The sequence below is a fragment of the Eumetopias jubatus genome, unplaced genomic scaffold (assembly GCF_037043125.1).
Source record: "Eumetopias jubatus isolate StellerSeaLion01/CBP00866 unplaced genomic scaffold, mEumJub1_p1.0 scaffold_12, whole genome shotgun sequence".
NCBI lineage: Eukaryota > Metazoa > Chordata > Mammalia > Carnivora > Otariidae > Eumetopias > Eumetopias jubatus.
This window is the reverse complement of record NW_028274818.1, coordinates 104,682,648-104,695,455: the sequence shown is the minus strand read 5'-3', so window position 1 is coordinate 104,695,455 and position 12,808 is coordinate 104,682,648. Positions and strand designations below refer to the sequence as shown.

Below are 12,808 nucleotides of genomic sequence, written 5' to 3'. Positions count from 1 at the left end.
ACCACATCTTCTTTATCCATTCATCTGTTGAAGGTCATCTTGGCTCCTTCCACAGTTTGGCTATTGTGGACATTGCTGCTTTGAACATTGGGGTGCATAACTTCTTTAGCTAAATATGTATTCAAATTCTTGCCCATTTCTGGTTCAGCTGTTTCTCTGTTTTTGAGTTCAAAGAGTTGTCTGCATCTTCTAGATAAAAGACCCTTAAGATATATGATTTGAAATTTTTTTCTCCCATTCTATAGGTATCTTTTCACTTTCTTCATAGTGGTCTTTGTAGCACAAACTTTTTAATTTTGACGATGTACGATTTATGTATTTTTCCATTTTTATCTGTGATTTTAGTGTCATATTTAAGAATGTATTCTAATTTCTGAGGTCATGTGACTTGTCCCAGTAACATTTATTGAAAAGACTATTTTTATTCCATTGAATGGTATTGGAAACCTTCTCAAAATTCAGTTGACCATAAACACATGGGTATAATTTTGAGCTCCAAATTCAATTCCATTGATCTATATGTCTCTCCTTATGCCTGGACCACACTGTCTTGATCATTATAGCTTTGTGGTAATTTTTGAAACTGGAAGTTAGAGTTCTACAATTGTATTCTTTTTTTTCCCCCCAAGATTGTTTTGGTCATTCTGGGTCCCTTCCATTCCATATGAATTTTATTTTATTTTATTTTATTTATTTTTTTAAAGATTTTATTGATTTATTTGACAGACAAGATCAGGCGCGTTCAGGGTGGTATGGCCGTAGACAGAGAGACACAGTGAGAGAGGGAACACAAGCAGGGGTCGTGGGAGAGGGGAAGAAGACTTCCCGCTGAGCAGGGAGCCCGATGCGGGGCTCCATCCCAGCACCCTGGGATCAGGACCTGAGCCGAAGGCAGATGCTTAACGACTGAGCCACCCAGGCGCCCCTCCATATGAATTTTAATTTCAGTGTGTCAATTTCTACACAGAAGGCAGCTAGGATTCCTATAGGGAGTACATTCATCTGTAGATCAGTTTGAGGAGTATTGCCATCTTGACAATATTAAGTTCTAATCCATGATCATTGGATGTTTTTCCATTTACATAAATCTTTAATTTATTTCAACAATATTTGTGGTTTTCAGAGTATAAGCACTTCCTTTGTTAAAGCTATTCCTAAGTATTCTGTTCTTCTTGATGTTACTGTAAAGGAGTTATATTCCTAATTTCACTTTTGGATTTTTTTATCACAGTGTATGAAATATAATTGATTTTATTGAGACTCTAGTCCAAAAATAAAAGGCTAAGAGATCCAGGAATGTAATCTTGTTCCTTTGGTCACTCTAAAGATGTGGCAGGAGACACTGATCTGGCTGTTCTAGGGGTGGCCCATATGTGTGACTTGCTCCGACTCAGCCACTTCAAGTAAAGGTCATAAAGGGAATAACTCCTGATACGAATGAATCCTGGTATCTTTTAATCCTCAGGTTGGTAGACCACATTAGAATTGCCCCAGGGAAATTTTTCATTTTCACTGATATTTCCATTGCTTTTTTTCCCTTATAGTACTGTTTCCATTCCTTGCCCCAGTTTTTGAAATGCTAAATATCTGGCTATTTCCAAAACGTGTTACTGATTTTTTCACAAAATCTGTACAAAGGATGAAGGAAAGTCGCCTCAAAGATAAACAAAAGGTAAATCTGGTGGTGGTTCCATGTGCATGTTCACTTTTGATCTGTTATAGAACTGTATACATCTGATGTACACAGTTCTAAGTAGGTTTTTATGGTAGGTAGAGAACTATAGGGTTTAGAGCAGGAGACTTCTAACATTTTAGAGAGAATGAAGAAGGTGGAGGTCAGGGAAGGAGATAAGAAGATGAGTCAGAGAGACAATGTTTAAAATTAAAGAATAAGCTTGCCAACGAGTATGTCACTGCATAATCTTCAATGAGAGAAAAACTACCACTTCCTTTCAATAAATTGTCAAAACTTAAAAATTACTGTGTAAAATATTTTTCCTGGTAGTATGATTTTGCCAGATCTTACAGTGACAAAGAATCCCTTCATTCTAAGCCTCTTTTCTTACATGTTCTCCAGTGGAAATTCCCCTCAGGTACCTGGTTATGTTAAACTTGAGGCTATCATAATGTGGAGTGGGCAGGTGTCTTCTTTGGACACTGAGGCTGCAAGCTGGCTGAGAAGGCTTTGCCTTCCTGAGACCTGGCGGCCAGCACTAGGATGTGTGTGGGACAAGGAGACAGGGCTGGTACCGCAGGATGTCTATGAAGATTGTGCAGAGTTCTGGGAGGATGGGGCACTGGAAGATGCTGACATGGAAGCTGCCCGTGGACTCTGCAGAGGCCAGGGAATTGGTCTATATGACCATTCATTAAGAATTAAGGCTGGAAAAACAAAAGGACTGAAGTCAGGGACTTTCTCCTGAGAGAGCAAGAACCAAAAAGCAAAGAGACATAATGGCTGGATTCCTGTCAGGGAAATATCATGCTCTCCAAGATCTGTAGCTGGACATTTTTGTTCGCTGATGACTCTGGAAACACTAAACTTCTGGATGTGAAGGGGCCATATTCTCAGGAAAGAAGTTAGGTACTGCATCCCTGTTTTATTTCTGACTTCACAAGTGACTTTTTGTCATTGAAATGTCTCTTTCTGTTCCCAGCACCGAGTGGATTTTCTTCAGCTGATGATTAACTCCCAGAATTCCAAAGAAGTAAACACCCATAAAAGTAAGCAAGGAGAGCTTCAGATGGCTCTTGATGGGGTGGCTCAGAGACAGGGGGTGGTTCTGAGATATGGAGGAAGATTTTTAGCAGATGGAATATCAGAAAATCAAAGAAAGACACATGTTCAGATACAAATGGTAGCCAGAGAATTTTCCAGAAGAACACAGCCACAGTTTTTTCATGGCTTGACGGGCAATGATAGACAAAGCTGTCAGTGGTCTGCCACATGGGAGCTTGTTTCCAATGTCAGTCCTCCAGCCTAATTCAGACCCATTTAATCAGACCCTCAGCCTAGAAATTCACATCAAGGCTCATCACATCAGGAGGCACCTGGCCCCAGTATTGGCAACCTTCTTTTGGAACACTTAGTTAAACTTGTGTTCACTGGCTTAATCTACTCCCAAGTTTTTTTTTCCTTTTGTAAATAAGAAGTAACTAGTGCAAGATGCCTTTGCGACTGTGTACATATGGTGTTTGTCTTTAAAGCATCACCTACTACTTTTACCATCCATGGATGGTATTTGATTAAAACTATTATTACTATGATGGTTGCAAAATGATGGCTTTCTACTTCTACCATTTCTTCTACATTTGGAGTGATAGTCCATTGTTGAGGTGGGCTTTCCATTCATCATCATTATTATATTTGTTTATTTATATATGTCAGTATGATCTTAATATAACTTAGTCTCTTACATCATTTTTTAAAATTTAGATTGTCAATTCTTTCAGATTTGTCCTTTAGAAGCCCTTTTAAGTGGGCTCCTGTGTCCTTTTTCTTTTCTTTCTTCTTCTTTATGGGTTCTATAGACTTTATTTCTTTAAAAATTTTTAAAAGATTTTATTTATTTATTTGACACAGAGAGACACGTGAGAGAGGGAACACAAGCAAGGGGAGTGCGAGAGGGAGAAGCAGGCTTCCCACTGAACAGGGAATCTGATGCGGGGCTCAATCCCAGGACCCTGGGATCATGACCTGAGCTGAAGGCAGACGCTTAACGACTGAGCCACCCAGGCACCCCTAGACTTTATTTTTTTATAGCAGTTTTATGTTAGCTGCAAAATTGAGTGAAAGACACAGAGACTTATCCCATATTCCTTCTGCCCCACCTACATACAGCATCTCCCACTATCAAAATCCCTCACGATGTGGTAATTTTTTTACATTCAATGCCCCTACAATGACAGATTATTACCACTCCAAATCAATAGTTTACATTACAGTTCACCCTTGGTGTTGTACATGCTATGGGTTTAGACATACGTAGAATTATGTGTATCCACCATTACAGCACATAGAGGATTCTGTATCCTTTGCCCATTCATTTTCTGAGCATTTCCTTGCATTCTGCTATGAGACATTCCAGGTTTCTCTTCTGTTTCCCCTGGTGAGCCCTGGAATCATCCACTTCTCCGAGAAACTCAGTTTCCTTTTAGTGAGAAATGGTGTTTAGAAAACAAAATCTGGGATGTAGGAGTGCTCGTTGCTACAAGGGTTTCTTTGTTTCTATTTCCTCTCAGTGGGCCAAACAAAGAACATCAAATATATTTACACAGGACTGATGAAGATACATATTTCTATATCCATAACCAGTGATGTAATTATGGTCTCTGCATCTGAAAGAAAAAGGGAGTCTTGATTTATAGTTGTTTCTATGACCAAAATATTCTCGTTGTGGTCAATTTCAAGCTCTCTATGGTTTGACAACCATCTCACAAAATTCTTGAATATATAACAGCTGATTCGAGAGAAAAACGATGGGCTTACACTATCACACCACTAGTATATAATATGTATATAATATATATATATATTGTATGCAACTGTGTCTACTTTTATTCTATGTAACCATCTCTCTATCGTTCTACTTCTACTACTTTCTGTGATGAAGGAAATATTCTATCTATGCTTGGTTCTGTACAGAACCACTATAAACATGTGGTTATTGGGCACTTGACATGTGGCTAGTGTCACTGAAGATCTGAATCTTATATTCTATTTAATATAACTAAGTAAAAGAAACATAAATAGCCACATCTGGCAAGTGGCTACCTTATTGGACAGCACAGCTCTAAAGTTTGATTATCATGGGGTTCATGGTAATCGAGAGCAAGAATTTGATAGTTGAATTGATCCACAGCAGCCTCACAGAAAGTATGACTGGGAAATCAGAACTCTATAGACCTTTCTTACACTTTTTAATTGTCTTTAGTTGTGAATTATGTGTTTGTGGCAGAGGCCATGTTCATTTCAGTGCTCTACGTATCCAAATGTCCTGATACAGTTCTGATCAAAGAGATTAGAGCATGACCATGCTGTGTTTCTGCCAGGAGAAAATCAGAGGTGCCAACTTATATTCAGAGTGGGGCCGTGCACTAAGGAAGGTGACCGATTCAGGCCATGATTGAATAGGCATTGCTAATTCCATTCACTGCATTCAGTTTGTCTGTATTTCTTGCCAGCCAGTACCCTGCTATTGACACATTCTTTCTTCTGCTCCTTTAATGGCATGGATTATCCTAGGTCTATCCCCACTCTTCTCACGTTGTCTGTGTCATAGTTTCTGTACATATTGGAGATCATCCACTTGAGAAGTTGTATGCCAGGTCTTCTATTAGCTGAGACCTCAGAAAGGTATAATCTGTGCTTCTCAAGGTAGGTTGTTCACACAAATCACCACATCTCATGAAAGGTCAGATTTTGATTCGATATTTTAGGGTGAAGTTTGAGATTCTGCATTTCTAATAAGCTCCCAGATGCTGCGGATCCCACACTTTGAGCAGCAAGAGTTCATCTGTAGCCCAATTGTGTTCTCTTAAGTTCCTGCAGATATTTTTAGATGAAAGAGCATTCATTCTTCCTGATAATTGAGCCTTAGCATTGCAAACTCTCTAAAGAGATTTAAGTTCTGTTTTAGCTGGGGAGGATTTAAATTTTCCTGAGGGAGAATGCTATCCCATGTGACTTAGGACTGAAGTCATTGTCAGATTCTCCAAAGGACACACAGAAAACTCTATGTGCATTAGACAGAAATGCTAGTTCCTGAAATTACCTCTCTGTGTTGGTGGGGAGGGTGGCATAAGCAGGAGCAGATGGCCAAGAATAGTATAGACCATGGCAATAACCAGAGCAAGACAACTTCTTGCTTTTCTGTCTCTGTAGGTAGACATCAGAGTGCAAACCACTGTGAGTTTGATTCTGAACTGCTTTTACATTTTCCCCCAAGGGAATTGGGAGTTTCCAATAAATTTCTCATCATCTAAACTGTGATGTTTTCTATTCACCTGCTCTAGCTAAAATGTCTTTGCTTCTTTTAGCTCTCTCTGATCTGGAGCTTGTGGCCCAATCTATTATCTTTATTTTTGCTGGCTACGAGACCACTAGCACTTCTCTTTCCTTCCTTGTGTATGAACTGGCCACTCACCCTGATGTCCAGCAGAAACTGCAGGAGGAGATTGATGCGACTTTCCCCAATAAGGTGAGCGGTACCTACCTGAAGAGGGAGCCAGGATAGGCTTGGTTATGTCTCAGTAACAGATTAGCCCTCAAACCAAGTGGGTTTTCGTTAAAAGGTTTACTTGTAACTCACATTAGCATGTCCAACATGGGGATGAGCCTCTGCTTCATATAGTTATTCGGTGATACTGGGGAAAGAGGCTCTACTTTCTTATACCTGCATTATCTGGAACTTGGGACTAATTGTTGGCTGGGGAACAAGGAACTAGAGTGTCGCTCACTTGCTTTTCAAATGTTTGGCCCCGAACTGACATACATCTCATCAGTTCACAGCCGATTTGCAAAATAGTTTCCCCTAAGTTCCCATGGGCTGGGAACTATGGGGGTCTTCATGGTTATTGGGTGGGCAGTGAGTGTCTCTGCCACATACCCTATGAAATGGCAACCCTATTATCTCCATGTAACAACTCAGGAAACTGAGCCACCGAGAGACATCATAACGTTTTAAATTATCATATAACTAGCGGTGAAGAAGCCAAGCTAGGAGCCAGGGTGCCTGGATCCTGATCGACCTCTAACCTCTACAATGTTGGCTCTTGAATATAACGCCAGGGCTCCTGGGTGGCTCTGTCAGTTAAGGGTCTTCCTTTGGATTGGATCATGATCCCAGGGTCCTGGGATCGAGTCCCACATAGGGCTCCCTGCTTAGGGGGGAGTCTGCACCCCCCGCACCCGACCCCTGCTTGTGATCTCTCTCTCTCTCTCTCTGTCTCTCTCTCTCTCCCTCTCTCAAATAAATAAAAAATATGTATATAACACGAAATGATAGGCACATATTGACCACACTGTTTACCGATCCCTGCCCAACCTGGAGTTCCCTACTTATGAAGAGACCTGGCCTCTGGGTCTAGAGTGGCTTATTTGGCAAACAGTGAAACCCTAAAGCAACAACAAGGAGACCCTTCCAGCAACAGAGGGTGGACTGAGAGTAGGGTTCTGATCCTGTATAGGACATTCCATAGAACCGAAATTGTGTGTCCACATTTGGTAGCATCCAATCCTACCCTTCTCTTGCCCTTTTTGGGTTGAAAGGAAGTAGGGTCTCCCCCAGTTATTTATACTTTTTATATAATAGAGTTTTTCTCTCTAAATACTGTAAATGTAATTGAAAGGTAGGGAGCAGGATATTTCCACTAGAAGAGTTTATGTGAAAGAGAGGATATTTTCTGTTGCACATTCTGCTTCCATGGTGCTGGTGTGTGACTCCTGTTTTGAAAGGGAAGAGTGACTTCACCATGTTTCACTTAAGACTAAGGGTCATAGGGAAGGAAAAATAAAATAAGATAAAAACAGAGAGGGAGGGAAACCATAAAAGACTCTTAAGTGTAGGAAACAAACTGAGGGTTGCTGGAGAGGAGGGGAGGGGAAGGGGGGGATGGGGTAACTGGGTGATGGGCATCAAGGAGGGCACCGGATGTAATGAGCACTGGGTGTTATATGCCACTAATGAATCACTAAATTCTACCCCTGAAATTCATAATACACTATATGTTAACTAAATTGAATTTTTAAAAAAATTTTAAAAAGATTACAGTTCACAATCTATTAGTCCCTTTAGTTCACATGAGGAAGAAAAACCATACCTGGTATTGGGAAGGATTTCAGGCCCTGTTTAGGGGATTGTCCCTGCGGTCTCCCCTGGTCATTACTATTGCACACATGTCAGTGGGCCATTGAGCAGGTCGAAAGACATGGTAGTCATTAAAATGTTCATAAACGCCCTTTACCAAAACAAATGATTCTTAGGTGTTCCTAACTCTTCGGTAGTAGTGTATAGAGTGAGTTAAATATTGATTCCAAATCTCAGTGTATCAAAATCTGTTTCTTTCCTTCCAGGCACTGCCCACTTATGATGCCCTTCTACAGATGGAGTATCTCGACATGGTGTTGAATGAGACTCTCAGATTATACACAATCGGTGGTAGACTTGAGAGGGTCTGTAAGAAAGATGTGGAAATCAGTGGTGTGTTCATTCCCAAAGGGACAGTGGTGATGGTGCCGGTCTTTACTCTTCACCGAGACCTGGATCTCTGGCCAGAACCCGAGGAGTTCCGTCCTGAAAGGTACAGGGAACCCTGGAAAGGGGAACCCACCCTCATATTGAAGGATATTCTGATATTTCCTTAGTATAGATGACAAACATGTGGTTGTACAATTATTTGTTTGTACATCTTTTTATTTTTAGATGTATTTTTCTTATTACAAAATGATCATTGTTGTCAAAATTTTGCAAACTGTAGTTGAGAAAAAAGAAAATTAATGTCATGACCAGTCACATACATCATTATTGATCGCGTGATATATGTCCTTGTGGATATTTTTCTATGCATACATGGATTACTAAAAGTTAGGATGGCATTGTATATTTTTTGAACTACTTACTTAATGTAACAGTAAGCTATAAAAACATACTGTATTTGTGTTTGTGATTATATGCGTATACCATAATATACTTAACCATTATCTCATTTAAGAAAATGGGGCTTTTTTTTCCTTGAAGTTTTTCTGCTCTCTCTAGCTCTCTGAATTTACTCCTCACATTCTCACATTGCATTTTTGTAACTCTGGACCGCAGATTCTGATAGCTGTAGTGTGAGAGCAGAGGCCGTTGAGCTGAGTTCACATTGCCGGCAGGAGGAACAGCCTCCTGAGGATAGAGGTGCGCAAAGGTCCTGTGCTGTCTGTGGCTGCAGTCCTGTGTCAGCTCCCACCTCTCTCAGTATCAGGGGTTCATCCAAAGCAAGCTCATCTGCTCTCTAGCCGTCTGAGACATCCTCCTTGGAGGGGTCTTGAGCTTTCCGTTCTGATCATTCAGAGCAGAGTGTGGCTTTGGGTGCAGCTTGAATTCTGCTAAAGTCCTCGCTTTCCTGTTTATTGTATTGGTGAGCAAAATTTGGATGAACTTTTTAGGGATCTAGACGTTTAGCCCCTGCCCCTAACTCCCTGCTGGCCGAGCCCTTCTCCTGTTGCATGGTGTCCCTAGTGCTAGTAATGCATCTACACATAGTACTTGCTGAAAGAACTCAAGAATGACCAAGTCCTCTGTTTTCTAGACCAGGGGACCTGATGGTGCCCATAAGCTCAGGAGTGCCCTCTCCTATAGCCTCTCAAGTGGAAACCACAGAGCACCCCTTGTACCTGTCTGTGATTCATTCCGCCATGAGAGGAAGTGCTTACCTAAGTGTGTCAGGGACTGTGCCAGGCAGTATGAAATCCATGTATTAAAAATGCCTATTATGGATAATTTTATTGAAGATTTTATTTATTTGAGAGAGAGAAACAGAGAGAGAGAGAGACACGGGGGGAGGGGTAGAAAGAGCACAAGTGGGGGAGCGGCAGAGGACCAGAGAGAAGCAGACTCCCGGCTGAGCGGGGAGCTCAACGTGGGGCTTGATCCCAAGACCCTAAGATCATGACCTGAGCCAAAGGCAGACCCTTAACCAACTAAACCACCCAGGTGCCCCTACTGTGGAGAATTTTTGACATATGCACAAGCATATTCTATAGAGACAAGTCTATGAAATACTTTTAATGAATCTCTATGTGCCCATCACCTGCCCAACAACCACGAACCCATATCAGCTGCCCCAACCACACACCATCATAATTCCTTATCTGTTTTCCATATTACTTTAAGGCATATCATCTGTAAACGTTTCAGCATCTTCTCCATAATATAATGTTTTATTTTATTTTATTTTATTTTTTTGAAGATTTTATTTATTTGACAGAGAGAGACACAGTGAGAGAGGGAACACAAGCAGGGGGAGTAGCAGAGGGAGAGGGAGAAGCAGGCTTCCCGCTGAGCGGGGAGCCTGATGCCGGGCTCGATCCCAGGACCCTGGGATCATGACCTGAGCCGAAGGCAGACACTTAATGACTGAGCCACCCAGGCGCCCCCGTAATATAACGAGTTTTAAATAATACCTCACCACAATGCCGTTATCAATTTCCCCAAAAACACATGTTTCCTTGATATAAATATGGAGGAATGAATTTTGAATAAAGTGTAAGTCTAACCTTCAAGGACTTCATAGCTTTGTGGAACAGATAGACAAAAACTCAGTAAGTATAGTGATTATTCATATCCGTGAGTATGATTATAGTGGAAGAGCATCACGTGCCTATGTAAATCATCTGAAAATCTGATCTGTTTAATTTGTTGGGGGTGGTCCTAGCAGGGAGGGTAGGGAAGTATAGGGGGAAAATAACAATGTAAATCATGGGAGGCATTTCTCCTGCCTCCTTTTTCCATGGATAGATGACCAATGTCAATCAGTGTAGGCAGAATGCTACCTTTCCTTCAATCAGGCTCACTTCTTGCTTGCCTATCAGAGTGTGAACATCTCACCACCCTAAATATAATTCTAGTGTTTAAGATAAATCTTTTCAACAGCATTCATCTCTCATCTCTTCAGCAAGACTGAATGCTCCCATAGGGGAAGGGGTATCCAACGAAGTGTAGCTTATAAATGTCACAGCAGATAAGCATAGCAGGACTTCAGTAACCAGCCCATCAAAGTTTCCTATGTACCCCTGGTTGAGAACCCTGAATATGTAGCTCTTGTGGTTTTTATGTTTCACTAACTTGTTTCCAACTTGTAATGTGGAACCAGGTTCAGTAAGAAGAACAAGGACAACATAAATCCTTATACATACCTGCCTTTTGGAACTGGACCCCGAAACTGTCTTGGGATGAGGTTTGCGATCATGAACATGAAACTTGCCCTGGTCAGAGTCCTGCAGAACTTCTCCTTCAAACCTTGTGAAGAAACACAGGTCAGAGAGAGAACTTTCTGCAAAAAGAATGTTTTATTGTTTGTTTTTTTTTCTTTGAAACTAAGAGATATGGAATAGGTGTCGTGTGTGTGTGGTGTGTGGGGGGGGCTCATTTATCCTTAGTACTTTGTTCTATCAGCCAGAGAATCTATTTAGAGCCATCTGTGACCTTGAAGGGAAGTTCAGCTCTTGAGTGCCACATCTGTGGTTTATGACCCCCCAATCATAAGGGTCATATAGTCAGTGCAGTTCATGTGACATCATTATGCACAGACCTATGATCTTGAGCAGTATTTTAAATTTCTTTCAAGTCCACTGAAAGGAAGGGAACATGTTGTGCATAGTCATGACGTGCAGTGATAACCATGACGTGACTTTTGAAGGATCCTCTTCTCCACCATAACTTACAAACACTCTAGTGACCGAGGTTCTCAAACCCTCATTGTACATGGGAATCAGTGGGTTTGTAAAAATCCGATGCCCAGGTCATCTCAGAAACTCTAATGTAATTCTCCCAGAGTGTGGCTTTTAAAAGTGCCCCCATGATTCTCAAGGGCAAGCAAGGTTGAGAATCAGTGGTGTGAAGCATGTCTGCCTGATGGGAGGGACTCCCAGGGTCCAGGCCATCCTGGCTACTTGGCTCCACCTTCTGCAAGCCTGGCTCCAGTCAGGCTGTGCTCCCATCCCATCCCAATCTGTCATCATGAATGGGTGTTTCCATGGCAGAGGTGACAAGATGTTTAGCACTATGGATGTCCACACAATAAAATGTGTCATAAACACTCAAGTTTCCACATATGAAAATTAACTCTGGCACTTTTTGGAATTGTTTGCCACAATGGCTAAGAACCTGTTTTAAAATTTAAACACTCATCCTTTTTTCTTAAAATTAAAAAAAAAAAACAACAACAAACAAACACCAGCCAATATGAGTGTGTCTCCAGCCTGGTACAGAGTAAGTATTCAATAGATGTTCTGTTGAAAGAGTGATGGATGAATGCTTCCATGCTCCATTTTGACAGCTTACAGAGTAATTTTAAAGAATCAGAGATAGATGAATCTAAAAATAGTATTTATATGTTTGTAATGCATTATTGTCCTTCATGTATCTTGCCTGCTTTGCTTCTGTTGTTGGCAGGGTTCATTTGTTGGTTCTCGTATGCTTAACTGTTGCAGATCCCCCTGAAATTAAGTACTCAAGGGTTAATTAAACCAGAAAAACCCATTGTTCTCAAGATTGAGCCAAGAGATGGGAGTGTGAGTGGAGCCTGACTTTCTCTAAAGACTTCCCCCTTTGTTCTTCAAGAAGCTGTATCCCAGATTACCAGAGACTTCAATTTTCTTTGTGAGTAAAACCCAGAAATGAAGATGGCCTTCATGTACTGCCCATGACGGATGACTAGGGATTCTGTACATTCATTTAGCTTTTTTGCTGTCTGTGTGGAGCATTATATATTGTGGAGAGTAAAGGAGGTGATACTAATTGCCAGAGATGTAGACTCAGCCTGCCTTGTTCACATACACTACCCCCAGTTAGTACCAACTACTCCCCTGAGCACAGATCAAGAATAAAACTTTCTCAACAATTTTATCAACAAACTTTAATGAAAACAAGAATTCGTGTCATGACTGTGGTAGTGACATTTATATCACATGTCTTATTTTGAATATTTTACATTAAATAATACACTGAGCCAGTCAATCAACATCTCTTTACAAAAGTACTAACTGATGGTTTCGTGCACATTGACGGGGAATCCGTAGAACTGATGAGTGAGAGCCAATGACTGA

The 12,808-nt window shown here is 41.0% G+C and overlaps 1 protein-coding gene across 7 annotated transcripts in view; it reads left to right on the top strand.

The window, feature by feature from the left end:
• LOC114203387 (cytochrome P450 3A12) overlaps positions 1-12,603 on the top strand; it is a 32,729-nt gene extending 20,126 nt beyond the window's left edge. For 6 of the 7 annotated variants that reach the window (XM_088016697.1, XM_088016693.1, XM_088016692.1 and 3 more), the window contains 6 exons: positions 1,545-1,672; positions 2,658-2,724; positions 6,040-6,200; positions 8,075-8,301; positions 10,855-11,017; positions 12,194-12,603. In XM_088016697.1, coding sequence (XP_087872823.1) covers positions 1,545-1,672; positions 2,658-2,724; positions 6,040-6,200; positions 8,075-8,301; positions 10,855-11,017; positions 12,194-12,289 — 842 coding nt within the window. In that variant the 3' untranslated portion in view covers positions 12,290-12,603. Of the gene's footprint in view, positions 1-1,544; positions 1,673-2,657; positions 2,725-6,039; positions 6,201-8,074; positions 8,302-8,813; positions 9,530-10,854; positions 11,018-12,193 lie in introns of those variants that run through there. The other variant, XM_088016696.1, reaches the window with a different exon arrangement.
• The last annotated feature ends 205 nt before the right edge of the window (positions 12,604-12,808 follow it).